At 33.0% G+C, this 19,213-nt stretch overlaps 1 protein-coding gene across 3 annotated transcripts in view; it reads left to right on the forward strand.

Moving 5' to 3' along the window:
* LOC126746763 (uncharacterized) overlaps positions 1-19,213 on the forward strand; it is a 112,138-nt gene that overhangs the window by 27,124 nt on the left and 65,801 nt on the right. For all 3 annotated transcript variants that reach the window (XM_050455130.1, XM_050455112.1, XM_050455121.1), the window contains exon 3: positions 4,681-4,820. In XM_050455130.1, the coding sequence (XP_050311087.1) occupies positions 4,681-4,820 (140 nt within the window). The remainder of the gene's footprint in view (positions 1-4,680; positions 4,821-19,213) is intronic.

The raw sequence follows: 19,213 nt of genomic DNA on the forward strand, positions 1-19,213 counted from the left end.
GTTTTCAAAAATCATTGTTTTCCAAAATATTACGCATGAATAATAGCTGGTTTCGTCGTTAATATCTAATCTAATATCACAGATTCTTTATTTAAATTTAATATATTTATAAATATGTGTATTTATAAATATTTAATACAAAAACAGTACTATTAGATCGGATATTATGAGTAAAAACAGTGATTTTGCACTGAAATTTTTACTGAAAAATTGTTTGGGGTGGGTGGGGGGGTAAGGGTTATTTTGATTAAAAATAATGTTTCTGCAGAAAATACATATGAAATATTTAATGTAATAACAATAATTATTTAAATTTGATATAATTTTATATATTAATATTTAGTATAAAAACAGCGTTTTTATATTGGATAATATGCATGCAAAATAGTAATTTTTTCAGAATAATTTCATCAAATGTTAAAAACTAGATATGTAAATCCCGCGTCTATTTTTTTTAAATGCCGAAATTTTCTCCCTTTGTAAACAGGATCGTATTTATGATATACGTATATTCTACAGTTTAATAAATATATATTTAAGGATAATAATACATATATGTATGATGTGTTGCTTGGATTGTTGTTTGATCCCTGCAAAAAATACATCAATTATATATAAAAAAATATGTCGATATTCTAAAAAACGTAGATTTTAATTTTTTATCAGCTTTTATTAATTTCTTTCACATGTATTTGTTCTGGTAAATTTAAATATTTGGAAACCTAAAAAAATAGAAAATAAATTGTTATTTTCAAAAAATTTCACTTTATTCTTTTAGGACATTTAATGTAATTTTGTATATTTTCCAGGAGTTTAAGGACAAAATTGATTTAAGTCCCGGAAAAAAATTTTAATAATTACTCCAACCAGGTATCTGGAAAAGGTGAAAAATCACGTTCAATTCCTTGGAGATATACGACAAATGCCTGGTATAAAATGAGCATCATTTCAATTCACTAGACATAATTTTGGATATTTGGAAACCTAAGCAAGTAGAAAATCAGTTTTTATCCTTTATCGTACCGTCACCAAAAATTGATTTTTTCCACTAAAAATTGATTTTTGTCAAAATCGAAGTAACTATACCAGCGGCTTCCTCTCATCACCCACATCATGAAAACACCGGGTTATATTGAGATTCGAGCATGTTTAACTGAATGGGATCACTTTGAAAATTCGTCATTTTTCGTCCTCATTTTTGACTCCAAAAATGCGATATCTCAGCTAATATAAGAGCTACGACCTAATTTTCATAATATATTATGATGTTTTCTCAAATTCCTCAAAATGTCCAACTACTTCTATAATATAGGATTTTAAAAAAAGTCCTTATTTTTCGGAAAATTAGATAAAGGCATTTGCCGTATATTTTTTTCAGAGAAAAAGAGACAAAAACTAATTTTCTACTTGCTTAGGTTTCCAAATATCCAAAATTATATCCAGTGAATTGAGATGATACTCATAAGACATTTGTCGTGACTTTTGTATGTCTCCAAGGAATTTAAGGTGATTTTTCACGTTTTCCAGGTACTTGGCTGGAGTAATTTTTAAAATTTTTTTCCAGGATTTAAATCAATTTTGTCCTTAAACTCCTGGAAAATATACAAAATTACATTAAATGCCTTAAAAGAATAACGTGAAATTTTTTGAAAATAACCATTTATTTTCTATTTTTTTAGGTTTCCAAATATTTAAAATTACCAGAACAAATACATGTGAAAGAAATTAGACATTCTAATACAAGCTGATAAAAAATGAAAAACTATGTTTTCCAGAATATCGACATATTTTTTTATATATATTTGACGTATTTTTTGCAGGGATTTAAACCCAAGCAACACATCATATTTATATGTATTATTATCGTTAAATATATATTTATTAAACTGTAGAATATACGTATATCATATACGATCCTGTTTACAAAGGGAGCAAATTTCGACATTTAAAAAAAATTGACACGGGATTTACATATCTAGTTTTTAATATTTGATGAAATTATTCTGAAAAAATCACTGTTTTTCATGCATATTATCCAATATAATAACACTGTTTTTATACTAAATATTAATATATAAAATTATATCAAATTTAAATAAATATTGTTATTACATTAAATATTTCATATGTATTTTCTGCAAAAACATTGTTTTTCATCAAAATAATCCTTACCCCCCCCCCCCACCCACCCCAAACAATTTTTCAGTAAAAATTCCAGTGCAAAATCACTGTTTTCATTCATAATATCCAATCTAATAGCACTGTTTTTGTATTAAATATTCATAAATATACATATTTATAATTATATTAAATTTAAATAAAGAATCTGTGTTATTAGACTAGATATTAACGACGAAACCAGGTATTATTCATGCGTAATATTTTGGAAAACAATGATTTTTGAAAACAATTTCTGACTGGAAAGTTGTGTGGGGTGGGTGGAGGGGTAAGGGTACGGTTAATAAAAAAAGTTTTTTTTTGCAGAAAATAATTGAAAATAAATAATTATACATATACATATACGTATATTCTACTGTGTAGCATACGATATACTTTTAATACACGTATATATCTTATAGTGTAATATATTACACAGGGAAACCTAAAAAAATTATGGGAAAATAGGGTCAGCAATCGTTTTTCGATGCTTTTATAGTTGGGTTGAGATGGGTTTGGTTGGTTACTGTCTTGTGGGTAGGTCAATAATTTTTCAGGTACCTTTTCCAGAAAAGTTACTGTATTAGACCTTTACCGAAAACAAAGTTTTATTTTAAGAATAATCAAAAATATCTCGCCCAATACCTCAACTAAACATTTTTGAAGAAATTAATGATTAACCAAAGGCCCTTGCTTTTTAAAATCCCTTAAGCCTATAATAGCTTTACAAACCTTTTAATTCAAGATATTATTTATCGAGCCTCTGGACTAAGAAATAAACTGTAATTAAACCCAACTAACTTAAAATAGTCCATAAAAGTAAATCACGAAGACACTTACACCGTATTTATCTTACTATAACGCAAAATTCCTCGCGAATAAAACAAACAAAATCGCCCGTCCAAATACGCACTAAACACCCACAAAGTTACCATTTACATTAAATAAGTAAATAAATAAAATCACATAACGCATTCATTCCAGGCGAGTGACTCATCATCATCAAGCAAAAACCTACATAATATATCTAGAACAATTTGAAATAATAATGCTAATAGATTGGCGAAGGCGTATATTTCAACGCGACAAAACCGCATCTAAGATGCCATTTAAAATAATCGTAAACGAGTTGGCGAAAGTGCCGGGCATATTTTAGATATTTCAATTATTTCAAATTGGCTCGGACCCCCGTTTAAGGATTCATCGAGAATTATTTGCTCTAAACCGTGAAACCGGCGATAACGTTGCCAATAGAACCGCATTCTTCAATAATCCAATTATCTTTCACGGTATTTCTAGTGTGTTTTTAATAGTCTTATATTTAATGAATGTATGATGCGGCAACGTTGCATTTCGTCGCTTAATAGTGTGTATAAGAGTTTATTATACAGGATAATTGACGACCGATGGTACGTTAGCCATATATGGAAAACCAAACCCTGCTTCATTTTAAGTCATTTTTAATCATACCTCCTTATACGTATCTCTAGCGGTTTTCAAGAAAAAAAAACAATATTGCGTGTTTTTGGTTAAAAACCAAGGTATAACCAACGCGGATGGTCTTGTTGAAGTCAGAATGACGAAACTAAGACAAAACCGTTGGAATTTTCTCGATAGTGCTTATAGAAACCGTGATATGGACCTCCAAAGTTTGGGATTTTTCATTTTTCGGGTATTTTTTTACCAAAAATTGATTTTTTTTCGAAATCGAACTAACAATACCAGCGTCTTCGTCAGATCACCTACATTACGAAAACACCGAGTTATAATGGGATTCGAGCAGAACTGACTGAATGAGAGCCTCTTTCGGAAAAAGTCATTTATTATTTGAATATATTTAATACATTCAAAATTATCTCCTTGAAAAACAGCAATGGAATGTCTAATTTAATTTGAAATAATTTGAAATAAATACAATTATTGTGTTAAAAACCATGAAAATGGCTGTATACATTTTTTATGGGCCTTTGGTATCAGCTCGACCTCCATCTAAAATTTCTTTACAAGTAGCATTAGTTTAGATGTTTAGAACATTGAAAGGCTAGAAGTAGCATGCCTTGGAACTATGGGCAGGTTTGTTTGCTTGCAGCATCTCTGATGCAATGATGCCAATTGCTTGAAATGGCAAAAATCACTTTATAATATCATCAAAATTTTTAGTTGTTTCCGAAGGCACAAAACAATACTATTGCTCCAATATACGATATATATTATAATCAATACTTTGGCCCTACTATGTCTTACAAATAATGAATTCTTTAATATGACGATGGGTACGAATCACCTCTTCAGTGATGAGTTTAATAAATGTAATTAATAGTTTTGTTGATTTTCCAAAAGATTTTGATCATTTTCTTTATTCTTCCATGTAATGCCCGAATTTTTAATCTCTGTGATTTTCTTAACTCTTTTTTTAATGGCCTTGTGTCGAGCACATTTAGCCACAAGTTTCAAGCGAAACAACGATATTCATGTTGTATGATGGCCCTTCTAATCTAATGTGATCATATTTTTCTTCTCTAGGGTGCCACAGGAGCCAAAGGTATCGACAGCTGGTTAAGCGTCTGGTCCAACGGAATCCTCCTAGAAAACGTCGACGAAAACCACAAAAAAATCACCAGATTTTTTCCCATAGAAAGTTTACACTACTGCGCAGCTGTGAGGTAAGTGATCACTTTGTAAAATACCATAGAAAGGACCGGAAGAAGATCTGAATTGAATACCTAATAAACCGGCATAATCATCAATGGTATCGTAAAACAATGATGGTTGTGTAACCGGGGACTATTTACCATCAGAATACACAATGAGAGTTTCAATTTTTTTTTTTTTTTTGGGATGGTTATCTTATAAAACCGGCAATTTTTTATGATCACACCTTAAGATTTTACAATCGATTCGACCCATATTCGCGTACTGTCCTATTGACCTATGAAACATAATACCGAGCCAATACGTTAGACAATTGGGCGGATCATAAAATATACAAAGGCAGTGACCTTAAAGCCAGACTGAAGAAAACTACTATAATATGATTAATAATTGGCGCATTGGTTAGTAGATGTAACCTTTCTACCATAACCGGCTTACCAGGGCTATTTAATAAGTAGAAAATTGTTGGTACTATTAGCAAATTAGATATATAGGTGGCAGTCTCTTTGTTTAAGGAAGCAATAGAAGACGAAGGGTTTATTTTGGGCCATCATTCTTGATGATGATTGATTTAAAGGTGTTAATGGAGAAACATGTAATGATGACTAATAAACAAAATTTAGATGAGGTATTTGGAAACTCATGGTAATTATACTAGAGGTAGATGTGTAAGAAAAACAAATGTAGACAAGGCAAGAAAGTGATGATACTTGATAACTGCTAGACTAATAGAAAATTAATGATTTATTGGGTTTGTACCGTTCATTAGGTAGGAATTAAAACAATTAAAAAGGGACTAATTTATTTACACACTTCGCTACGGGAACTCGACTACAAGAAATATTTATTAACTATTTAAATCTTGCGTCAATGTTCCGAAATTTACTCTACTGAACTGTATACTAATCGCTATCGGCAAGCGGCTCCTTATATACTCGGCAGAACGCCGAATATATAAGGAGCCGCGAATGAACATTCCGGAATGACGGTAAATCAGCTGTTTTCTCGAGTTTTGACAAATCGATTGTCAGTACAAGTAGTTTGTAATTTAGTTGAGCTTCAGAATAAATTCTTGCCCTTTACTTGCTGCTGCTCTACTTTACTTTAACTTTAAACTACTCCCGGTAACAGTAGATCAAGCAAGGTATTCATTTACTTGAAACGCTTCACTGTGAACTTTTCTCGATTCTTTGTTGCGTGACGTTTCATTGCAAAATTAGATTACCAGATTAGTTATTATTACTTGGCTAAGAAAGATAATATGCAATATGGATTTTTACCATAATGATCGGGAAAAATATATTATTAAAGGTAATTACGGTTGTAAGATGAATATCAGTATAGGGTAGATGAGTAGGAAGTATGAAAACCGAATGGAATAGGAAAAAATATTGTAAGTATCAAAAGTTGGGGTTTGTAGCTCTAAGGGCATTAGGATGAGTGACTGGGAGTTGGGAGTTAAAATTTGCTTTAAATAAAATAAAAAAATATTAACAATTTAAAGAAGCGTGGTTAAAGATATGCTCATTTTTGCACTAGACTTATCATGAATCACACAAGTGAGTAACATAGGAATAAACTTGGTAAAGTCAGTCTGTAGTGCATGAGAAGGATGTACTTAAGGAGAAAGATGCTTAATAAAATATGATAATTTCTTATTATGAGCAATACTCAAAAACAGTTTAACAGAATAATCTGTTGACAAAATTGATTGGTTGACTTTTACGCAACTTGCTAATAAATAACATCTTATCTTATCACAATGAGGAAATGCTTAAATCTGATAGGAAAAAGGTCATTTGCATAAAGTTTACTATGTAGCTTAATAAAATCTCCATTAGATTATTTACGATTACAAAAAATTATTGGTTATTGAGTTTTTGGTATCCATGTACCCAACTTTTTAAAATAAAACCGCTTTTTCACTCCTATTTTCATAAGAATTTAAAAAAGATTAACGGACAATTGACAATTGGAGAAGATGCTAAGTTTTAAAAGGTACAGACATCATCTATCATCAATGATCTATTGGAAAGAAGAAAAGTTGGACCTAGCTACTGACATATCACTTAACCATGACAGATCTAATGGACGCCATCTGCTTACATCATCTATTCTATGCATAATTTCACACAGAGAATGATCCAATATTTTTTTAGTCCATTATTTCAGGTTGTGAATTGGTAACGCAGCTGTAGCGGTTTTCTATGATTTCTTCAAAGCATTTGATTGCGTTAATCACAGAGTATTATTCGGTAAACTCTTATGCCGTTATCATTCTTGTCTGACAGAAGCCAAATTGTCAAGTCAATGGATGACTTAACCGCTGTAAGCCCAATAGATCATGGAATTCCCCAGAGCTCCGTGCTTGGCCCTATTTTATTTCTTCTCAATATTATTATATTAATGACCTTGATCCCTTGAGATAAGAGGTTGTTTAATAAATTTTGCAGATGCTGCACCATTCTATGGACTCATAAAGACATTGCGACAGAGCCTTCAATTTTGACATTTGACAAGGATCACTAGATTTAGATGATAGATGTATGTAATCTGCGTAGAGTATAAGTTACCTGTCATAAAATAGATCAATTATGTATAATTTAAAACAGATTGAGTCTGACGATGGAACTTTAAATTTAAGTTTTTGATAACCAGACAACTTTTTCCTTTGATAAATGAACTGTTCTATAGATAACACTGAAATAAGTGTTCTATAGCTTCACTAGAGTTTGAGTTCCTAAGTTAATAAAATTATGTAATTGTCAAAGTAACGGCATTTTATAAGTCCGTGTCTTCCATTCAAAACTCTGTTAATAATATAGAAAAATCTACATCTCAAACTAGTACTTCTAGCGTCAGTCAGAATCAAGTCGTGGCACCTAATAATTTACTTAATGATAAAATTAAAGAATTAGAGCTATTAAAGTCCAACTTAGTAAAGCAACTAAACGCAGTAACAGACGAGATACAGAGAGTTAGGACTATTCACGAAGGGAAATCTTTTCAGCAATTTAATTTACTCTGTATGTGAAAACTCTGATGCTTTTGTGACTGTCGTTGACAACAGAATAAATTATGGAATACTATGGACGTATATAGGACGTCCACTTTCTGCAGAATTCTACGTCATATGTACGTACTTTTAGGATATTTTAGGTCATATATTGGACATAATATGACGTATCTAGGATGTTTACATGACTCCTTTTTTGTGTGGTAAAATGTACATGGGAGAAAGAATTATTCATTTATAAAAAATGCAAATATATTGATTATGAAAAAAATATATGAAAATATAAAACAAAACACGTATATGTCTAAAAAACGAAACAAAAAATAAACGTTTAAGAAAATAAAAAACATTTGTTCTTCTCATCTATTGCGAAGTACAGTCTTTAATTTTCTTTGTGCTTCCAATCCCTGCTTGTAGTGCTGCACCTTAAAATTATATTTTAAAATTCAAATAAATGAGGAAATGTTATTATAAGCCGATTTTCGATAAATTCTAAATTCACCGGTGTGTAAACTTTTATCACAAAGGGACAACCCACGCCATAACACCAATATTGCCAAGCCGACTAAAAGCAGGGCGTTCGTTCTCGCATCTGTCATTTATCTTAAGCACTGTCAAAAGTGTCAAATCCCTCATGTTGCCAATTACTTATTTGACAGTCAGTGGGGGCAACAAAAACACTGGGTTGCTTTTGCGACCGATCTTGATAATTTTGATATATTATATTATGACAAATATTCCAGTATCTATACTTTTTAGATGTTTTGAAAACCATATACCTAATTACTTTTCGATCAGATCAAATTTGAAATTAACTAAATTTATAGGGTGTGTTAATCCTTTGGAAAGAAGGAATCTCGATTTGACAGTGTCTAATTTATACCGAATTCGTTGACTTTCTCTATCAAAAAAAACGTACGTCCGCGAGACGTAACTAATGTACGTAAGAACTACGTATCCAAAAGAACGTACTAAATACGTTATTTTTATAACATTGAATGTATGACCATAAATATGACATAAAAATTACGTACCCAGGATGTATGTACGATGCTATTTGGGCTCAGGCTGAAAATTATACTATTATTCTCTTACAGAAACCTGGTTGGATTCCGTTAATAATAATGAAGAATTTTTCGCTTCTAGCTGTAACGTTCATAGAACAGACCGTAATGTTGATAACAGTTCCAAAAGGCGAGGTGGAGCTGTGTTTCTTGCTATAAAAAACATATTAAATCTCGTAAACTGGATATTGCTGACCCATCCATAAAAGAAATTTGGATTTTAGCTGATCTGGGCAACCATGAGCACTGTAGAAATATTGCAATAGCTCGTGAACTGTATAAAAATGTCTTAATTGTTGGTGAATTTAATCTTCCTAATATATCTTGGAAACCCAGGGAAAATCTGCCTGGTCTATGTGCTTGTAACATACTGTTTGGCAGGGATTCTATTCTCTATGATTCACTTGCTTTTTCAGGATTGTCTCAGATTAATAGGGTGGCTAATGAATATGGGTCAATTCTCGATCTCTGCTTTTTAAATTTTGATTTACCCTTCACAATTAAATGTAACGGTCTTGTTAATCCTGATTTACACCATCCTCCTCTTGAACTGATACCTTGTCTTAAGTCTAAATATTTAACTTCATCTGTGATTTAGTATTATGACTTTAAACATGCAGATTTTACTTTGTATATATATATTACAAATATGTTAGCAGCAGGTCCTTTTGGAAGTTCATAAGATCTCAGTCTAATGGTGGTTCCGATATTCCTAGTGTAATGCTCCTTGGTGACACTAAGGCAAAGCATTTCTCTTCTGTTTATAATACTAGCCAGCAAAATGCCTTATTTTCATAACGATATCAATTATAAGTTTAATTAAGCGTCTGAGGTTGTGATGAGTCCTACTGACGCTGAAACTGCACTTTCTAAAGTTAATGCAAGTAAGGGTGCAGATTATTATATATTAAGTCCCAACAGAGTGTTGAAAGAATGCTGTCGTTCTCTTTATCTCTATTTGCACAAATTATTTAGTGATTCATTGAATCAAGGTCTGTTCCCTGACGTTTGTCCAATATTTAAATCTGGAAATAAAAACGATGTGTCTAATTACCGACCCATAAGCATCATATCGTCTATTTCTAAGGTATTTGAGCAATGTATCGAGGTTGTTTTGAAAAAGGTTTTTCAAGAGATTTTAGTTGATTAAGAACACGCACTTGTCAGTGGACGCTTAGTCCATACTAACCTTTTTATATTTACTAACTTCAGTTTTAATTCATTCGATGAACGCCAGGATATGCCATTTATACCAGGCACATGCCATTAGTATTTGTCAAGAACGATTTGAGTTGCCAGCGGGAGGAAACGCTTGAACCTGCGGACTTTGACGTCATGTGGTTCAAAATAATAGCCAGTGGTGCCACGAAATTTATCTGCTGTATCTACAGACCACCAAGCGACACCCAATATAGACGGCTCTTTTTAAACCTGGCTGATTGCATTAACCATCTGCAAATTGACTACCCAAGCGCAGAACTCATCGTCATGGGTGATTTTAACGTTCACAATATCAACTGGCTGCTCTTCTGCAACAAGAACGACGATGAAGGATGAGAAGGTGAGCTATTTGCCACTATATGCGGGCTTACGCAGCTTGTGGAGGATCCTACCAGAATCCTCGATCGAGACGGCGAGTTCGCGAGTCTCCTAGATCTGGTCTTGGCTTCAGACCTTGACTCGTACACAGTATCAGTACATGCACCCCTAGGAACATCGGATCACAAATTGATAACAGTCTCTTGCCAGTTGGAGGTTAAAACGCAGGATCCTCCGATGCCGCGGAAGGTATGGCATGATAAATCAGCAGAGTGGAACCATCTTCGGGAATTTTATCGCTCATTCCCTTGGAAAGAAGTAAATGCTTTAGAACCAATAACATATCAGAATGTGCATACCAAATTACAGAGACGATCTTGGCAGGAATGGAAGCTTATATCCCTTTTTCTACTAAATGCGGATTAAACAACAAGCAATGGTTCAACCTGAATTGCAAAAAGGCAGTAAACACTAAAAACGCAGCATATCGCAAATGGCGTCAACATCCTTCCATCGAAAATCGGGGGAACTTTTTAGCTTCCAGAAATAGCTGCAAGCGAATTATTAATGAATGCAAAGAGAGTCACTTATGGCAGGGAAAACATTGCCAATGAAATAATCTTTACATCTTCTAGGAGTCGAGGTCACCAACAGTGTGTCCTGGCATGACCACGTTGCCGAGGTCGCCAGGGTGCTTTTCAAAACGAAAAAACTGTATACACCAGAACAGCTGCTGACTTTTTATAAGGCTCAAATACGCCCTTCCCTCGAGTATTGCTCGCATGTCTGGAGCTCTGCACCCAAGCATAGTTTAAACCTGCTGGATTCTATACAGAAGAGAGCTATTCGTCTTATCGACAAACCAGAACTGACAAAGAGTCTGGATAGTCTGGAGCCCAGGAGAAAGGTGGCTGATATCTGTTTATTCTACCGTTATTATCACGGTAAGTGCTCCTCCTAAGAGCTGGCAGGCCTGATTCCACCCAGGGCTGTTCCGGCAAGAAGGACGCGTCTAGCAGTTGCGGCTCATCATCATGGAGTCCACCTGCCTACCCCGAGGACGTCCCTGTATCGGGACTCATTCATATGGAGAACATCTTCTTTGTGAAACGGGCTTCCACCTCACATATTCCCCGACGCATACAACCTACAGCGATTCAAGATAAATGCCCATAAATATCTTCGCGTAAGCACCACTCCAAGAGTGACATAGGACTCTCCTCTTGTGCTTGTGTTTACCATAAAAAAAAAATTATATCGATTTTAGTAAAGCCTTTGACAAGATTAACCACTCCATTTTGATTTAAAAAACTGTCAAAGCTTGGCATCACTGGCACCTTGTTATCTTGGGATAAATCATACTCAAACAATCGTGAGCTAGAATTGGCGATTGCTTGTCTCGACGCCTTATGACTTCTTCAGAAGTTTCACAGGTTTCGCATATTGGTATGTATTTAAAACGCCCTTATAAAATCTACGAAAAGTACCATGAATACTTAATGAAAAATTTTCATTTTTGAACTGCATGTTTAGCGAAGTAAGTCCTAATTACTTCGTCTTAAGAATTAGTCTTATGAAATTTGACCACATTTCATTAAAGATACAATAGTTGAATTGGCTGAATATCGAGAATTTGTTTAAGTATTTTCTTTAAATGTCTATTTATATAATTCTATAAACAAACTTGCCTTAATATTAAGAATCTAAATTAATATTTAAGGATGAGACCCATCAGCACTCTTTGAGAGTTACAAACAAATTAATTATGCCACAATATACTACTGCATTATTTCAGAGAAGTTTTTCGTTCTGAGCTGTGTTATTATATAATAAAATTTTTATAATTTTTTTCATACTTCTAATTGTATCTCAATTTTCCGAAAAAATATAAAGAATGTGTTGTTGTTTTATCAAAATGTGTAGTTAGTTTTTTTTCAGTTGGACTAAGATTACAGTTTTACATTGCATATTATAAAAATCATTGTTCAACTTTTATTGTAGTAATAATTATATGTATAGCAGGACGTATTAGTATTTATTTATTTTTTTTATAGGCATTTAATAAATGCGTGTATAATTTAAGGGTACCGGTTTAGTGACTAAACTAGCTAGAATTCGCCCTTTAAGATTTAATAATGTAATAGTATTATTATTCTTAATAAAGACATTATTTATTTAATTTAGTCAATTGTATGACCGTCTGTATGATGTCTCTTAACGTTAATAAATGTTGCTGCACGAGATTCATTAGAAAAAGGAGTCTGTACCCTGTAGAATGCTTAATTAATAATGCGACTCTAAAGTATGTTAGTTTAGTAAAGGATCTTGGTTAAGCCTTGTTATTCTCGCCACTTTGATAAAAATTATTTCTAAATCAAACAGAATGTTGGACTATGTAAGAAGAGTTCGTGAAATTTCACGATCAGGTACATACACTTCGTTCTACTGATCAGACTATGCCATATCTTTCACTAAATCCCAATGTCAAGTAGAAAGGAGTACTATGATGTATGTTTTGCTTTTAAGATTCTAAATGGAATAACAAGACGTTCTGACTTCTTTGCCCTCTTCTCAATCCATGTTTCATCTTACTCAACCCGAAGTCATTCACTTATCCATGTCCCTTTCTTCCAAACAACATATTGTTTACAGAATTCATCAAAGAGAATTTCTGCAAGAGTTCTGTTCTTCATTAAACTCCTTTAAACAATCTCCAATTAGATTAATCTTAAGTTAGGTGTAAAGTTTAGTTTTTCAAGTCCTAAATTATTATGTATGAAAAGTAAATAAATATCTCCATTGGTAAAGCATTGGAAGATAACACCCAAATATATTTCCTTAATTAAGAAATTTCTTCACAATATAAAAAATTAAATATATGCCTCACCACCAACGAGATCTTATAAAACATAATTAAAGATCCTCTATGATAAACGGCCATCATGTTTAACGTCCCGCCCATTTCTTGGTGTCTTTTTCTGCAACAAAGACTCTTACGCCACCAGTATAGAGAATATTGACTTTTAACCTTGAAGGTACCGCTAATTCGCGTCTTCTTGGAATCTCGCATCAACATCATCATCATCAACATCAATCTATGGTGCAACCGACTAGTTACTTGCTTAACTACATAACAAACCGTATCATTTCATAATCGCTCGTCTATGACCAACATACAGATGTTACTATTTATTACAGGCAGGTATTTATTTTGCTTGGTACGACGTAGCGTTTATTTCATGGATCAATGAAGTGTAAGGTGGTATTAATTTAAAATTATTGATGATGGTGATTGACTTTCTCAATCGAGATTTACGTGATTCGTAACTATTTGATGTCTATTTGTGTCGCGAAAAGGTGGTTCCTATTAAAGGACAAAGTTTTTGTTGAGATTCGACGCGAAAAGGGTATACTTTGGCAATAAAAATGATGAATGGCACCTTACCTTTGGAATTTCTGGATATGAGTGTCGCAGGGATCCCTAATTTCCTCTGGAGAACTTGACTGGATTCTGCTTGTTTCAAAGCATTGACTTAGATTAGATTTTCTTAAAAAACAATGTAGACTTTTGCGAAAAAGAACTTGCGAAGAACTACCTTTTGAGAATTACTTTTTTAATATGCTTGGAGAGAGAGAGAGAGAGAGACGACTGGTGGCGCTTCAATCGTAAGACTGCTAAGTCGTCTGCGCATCCAGGTACCAACCAAATATTGCCTTCAGACGCGGGAAATAATTGTTGCAGCGACAATTTGTCTTTATTTTCTTTTTACGTCTTTTTGCTTAATAAATGAACAAAAATATGAATGACTACTAAAGAAACATCAGTAACATAAAATGCATTTATAGTTGCAATTTCGTGTCTTAAAGGGATTATTTTCCGCTATTAAGCTATTATTTTGTAATACATATTAGGAAAAAAAAGACATATATTGCTAAATTTAATTAGTTTTTAAGCAACTAGGGTAAACTACCCAGTTATTGGCACCTTAAGGACTTCTTAGGTTTCACATATCCACTAGTTTTCAGAAAATTGATATTATAGTCAGCTTGTGACTAGTTTATGTTCTTTGATGATTCTACTTTGTCTTCAAATGAAAAAAAAAGATTTTTTTTTTAAATTATAATAGCACAGTTGTCTCACCAGTTATTGGCACATTGTCCACTACGCACCTCAAATATTAATGACTAAAAATTTAATGATATTATTCATATAATATCAGTTTCTTAAAAAAACAACAATTGATCTTGATTATAACATGTAATAGCACTAAAATTAATATCAAAATAATATTGTTTATAAATAAAACGAGCTAATATTCAAAGGTTTACAAGACGAATAGTTAAACTTAAAAGTAGGATGAATAATATAATGTCTTATAAAAATATTTACAAAAAGCAGCCTAAGATTTAGACAAACAAGAGGCACAAAGAAATTCTTTTTTATATAGACCTTTCTTTTCCAAACATTCTACATGATATGTTCTCGTACATTTTTTACACCTGGTTCGACCTGTTTATATTTTTCACGCAAACATAGCAAACTTTATTTCGTAACAAATTCTCCATTGATGAAGTGGCTGCCGTCAAAGGTGTGCAGAGGGAAAGACGCTTTTTTGGCGGAGAACTAAAAATGTTTCTAACATGGCTTTGATGGTCATCCTTCCTTGCAGTTAGAGTCTTGCCTTTGTATTCCTTTTCTGTCTTTTTTGCAGCCTACCGCTTGAGTCTCTTGTATTCTTTGATTCTTTTGCTCTTCCTCTTCCCTCTAAAGCTGTTCTTTTTCCTCAACAATCTTTTGAAACCCGACGACGAAATAACAAGGCATTTTGGTTACTGCTCTTTTGTCCTTCTTTTCAGGTGTTTGTGGTTTAGGTAAAAATAATTCTATGGACGACAAATTATCAACTGGTGTCAGAATTTCGCTATTCGTATTCATCTTTTCATTGGCGTTATTCTTCTGCTTTTCTTCTATGTTTGTGTCGATTACCTCAATAATTGTGGGTTCAATGGTGAACTGTTCTTTATTTAGGTCTGAAAGTCTCAGGATATTATAATTTTCCCCTTCTAAAACAATAGACATATTTGCTATTTCCTCTTCTGAATAATTTGTTTAAAAATCGCTTTCTGCCATTTGCCTAAAGGCTGTTGAAAAACGATCTTATTCTAGACTTATTTGTTGCAAAATTCTCGTCGTCCGATGTCACTCTCGCCTGTCCCAGTTCCATAAATTTTCTATCACCTATTAGCTTTTTGAACAAAGTCAAATTTATTTGTTAATATTTGCTTCTGGTTCTCCTACACTATCAATAATATAAATATTTTTTCCTAGGCACTTGGTATAGTCATTGCATTGGAATCCCAAGGAAATAATCCACATGCTTTAAAGCCGTTTGATATGGTTGTTGCATCAAGGTTTTCCACTGCCGTGTATAAAATAAGAGCAAAATCTTCCTTTCGTAGTTTCATGAATGGATGATTTCTTCTTCAGTGCAAAACCCCATAACGCCAAAGACTTTTTAAGGGTCTGAAATTGGCAACATCGGCGGGTTGCAGAATTCGAGTGGAGTTGGGATATAGGGCTATTAGGACTATCTTCAGCCTAGAGCATAAAGTATTTACTTGGTATGTGACATGTGTTTTGTGTCCATCAATAAATACTATTACTGAAAACACAATTCCAGATTTGGTAAAATAAAAAAGTTTCGGATTTCATCCAGCCATTATCAGTTAACGCATATGTCCATCCTTCTGGAACACTGTCCTTCACCGATTGTGGAAGTCTCTTGTTTGGGAAGATGATCATCGGCGGTGTTATTGTACCCGATGCAGAGAAGGTGAACACCGCAGTGAGATTCTGTTTCGTATCTCCCATATCTAATTCGTAAACGTTCTTGGAGCTTTTTAGAGCAACGACTTATCGAAGTTTGGGCACATAATAAAAGTTTGTTTCATCGCCATTAAAAATTCTGCTGGGATCGTTCATGATGTCAAATAGGTCCTTCTTTTTTAAATAAAATTCGATATCTGTGAACCACTTTTTAATATCGCTTTCCGCTACATTTGCTGAAGCTGAAGTAACCGCCTCTGCAGTTCGATTTGGTAATTCAGGATGCCGCTTTTAAAAATGGTTGAACCATTTATCGCCTGGTAAATTATTTTTGAATGGTGTTCTTTTATCAGTTTGATTTAGAAATGTTTGAATGTCAATTTTACGCCTTAAGAAACCTTTGCACTGACTATCAATGATTTATTCTCTTAAATGAATCTCCTCCACCTCTGTCAAGAGTATGTAAACGGACCTTTTTTTATTTTTTGAAAGTCTGAACTGTAGGGTTTCCCTTGGATTCCCATACTTTCGAGATGTTGCCTTTTTTGATTCTCCTGATCGAATTTCTTCAAGAGCTTTTTGAACAATTTTCTCGCTATGTCTGGTGGAGCCATTGGGGCGATTCTGTTTTGGTTTTGGAGCCATCTTAAAAAAGAAAGGAGCTATAAAACTCTATACTTAGGCATGTAAGTTTTTTCTTGATAAAAAACCCTATATTTTATATGCTATATTTTTTTAATTATAAACACCGCAGACGTTGATTGAGAATTTCTCAATCAACGCCGCAGATTTAACATGGAACAAGTTCTCTTGTTACATCTGTTTAGATACATAAAATTTTAGGAATCTTTTTTTGTGGGTATAACAAATGCCATTATTTTATTCGTGATTTTTTTAAAATAAAATCCTGTATGAAAATACAGGCAAATAATTTTTGATTTAAAAAATATACAGGGGGTTTAATAATTGAGAGCCTATAATACAGGGACTGTTTTATTTTGAGAACAAAAGTTAATAGGAACATAATATATCGTAAGCCTTAAATTTAAAAAATAGTGTTTAAAAAATTTTAAAAATGATACCTGATGAATTTACCAAAAAAAAATTTTAAGACAAAACTCATTGCTTGAGATGAGCAAATAAAAAAATAGAATAGGGTGCCAATGATTGGGAGAATATTATTAGCAGCAATATTCCAATAATTGGCATAGGTGCCAACCACTGGCAATATAACATTTTTCTCTGCCTATCATTGGCACCCTACAAATTTTAATTTATATTGAAAAATATGTATTTTTTTAAACGAAAAATCATTTTAAAGTTAACAATATCACCAACAAGAAAAATAACTATTTGATTAAGAAATCATACCCAGAGTACTAAACCCTTATTAAAATCATAAATTGGTACCTTGTTTCAGTTTCACGCACGACACGTCAAATTCGATTCGCAATTTTACTTAAACTTAAGGAATAATACCGCGTGGGCGGTTCACCTTTGATAATCCCAATATTTTTAATTAATTAATTCTAAAATTCGTGAGAAGGCTGTTAATCACTTCTCACCCAAAATTAGCCGTCTTCAAGAATAATTTAAGATTCAATAAAAATTCACTTCATTGGGGCATGGAAATAGAGCAATATTTGGATGAAAATGAATCTTCAGAATCCTCGTTAGATGAATAATACCTGTTATTTTATCTTAATTGTTTTTTTTACATTTCATTTAAAGAAATACCAGTTTCGCAATATAAAAGATTTCATATTAAAATTGAACGTTTATACTTCGTATTTCACCCTGTATAATGTGTAGATTTATCCATTCTTAAAATTTATTGCTTTCTAGTTCTTCACAAAAATGTATAAGTTACGATAAAAGTCATTTTCAAATTAAAATAAATATAGTCTTGAAGCAATGAATTTTGTTCTCATTTCCCTGTAAGACAAAACACAATGCGCTAGTATAGTTAGCTCATTTTCTAAAAAAATCAATTTTTGGTGAAAAAAAAAATGATACTAGGGTATACCCCCCATATCCTTAAAATGAAAAATCCCAAACTTTGGAGGTCGATATCTCGACTTCGGTGGGCAATATCCGAAAAATTTCAACAGTTTTAACTTAGTTTCTTCCTTCCAAATCCAATGAAACAGCCGCAAGGTCGTAGCTCTAATATTAACCGAGATATCACATTTTTAGACCCCATTTTTGGGCTCAAAAACAACGTCGAAAAATGACTTTTTCCAGTGATCTCATTTTTAAAATGCTCTCATTCTCTTAAGTGGCCCTCACACGATCAGTATAACTGACAGTATTTCGAAATACTGACAATAGTACTGATCGTGTGAGGGCAACTACTGATGGACTTTCAGTATACTGATAATACTTTCGGGGTCCTGAAAGTATTTAGGCGGAGCCAAAATACTGATGAAAATATTGATCGTCCGAGCGCAGTAAAATAAAGTAAATCAGTTTTCCAAGTGAAGTCATCGAGGCATCATGGTTCGATGCAGTCTCCATCCAGCATATCTTCTGAAGAAGAAGAAACAAGAAAATCAATATTAAAGAGGTTTATTGCAGCTTATAAGTCAATGCCAGACTTGTGGAATATCACATTGAGAAAGTATTCCGATCGAGACAAAAAAAGACGCGGATACGAAGCTTTGCTTCAAATTTATGTACGTTAAGAGCCACTATTGAAGATGTGAAAAAGCAAATGAATACACTATGTAGTAATTACAGGAAGGAATTGAAGAAAATAAAAGACTCTAAGCGCACTGGTAGTAGTGCTAAAGGTGTGTATGAACCCAGTTCGTGGATATTTTATGAACTTCAGTTTTTAGCAGATGTTGAAATTCCGGAGAAAGGAAGAAGCTCAATAATACAAAATGAGGTAAGTAAATAGTGTTTTATTGGAACAGGAAAGTTACATTTTACATTTTTTAAACAAACCAAAATACC

The sequence above is a fragment of the Anthonomus grandis genome, chromosome 2 (genome assembly GCF_022605725.1).
Source record: "Anthonomus grandis grandis chromosome 2, icAntGran1.3, whole genome shotgun sequence".
NCBI classification, from domain to species: domain Eukaryota; kingdom Metazoa; phylum Arthropoda; class Insecta; order Coleoptera; family Curculionidae; genus Anthonomus; species Anthonomus grandis.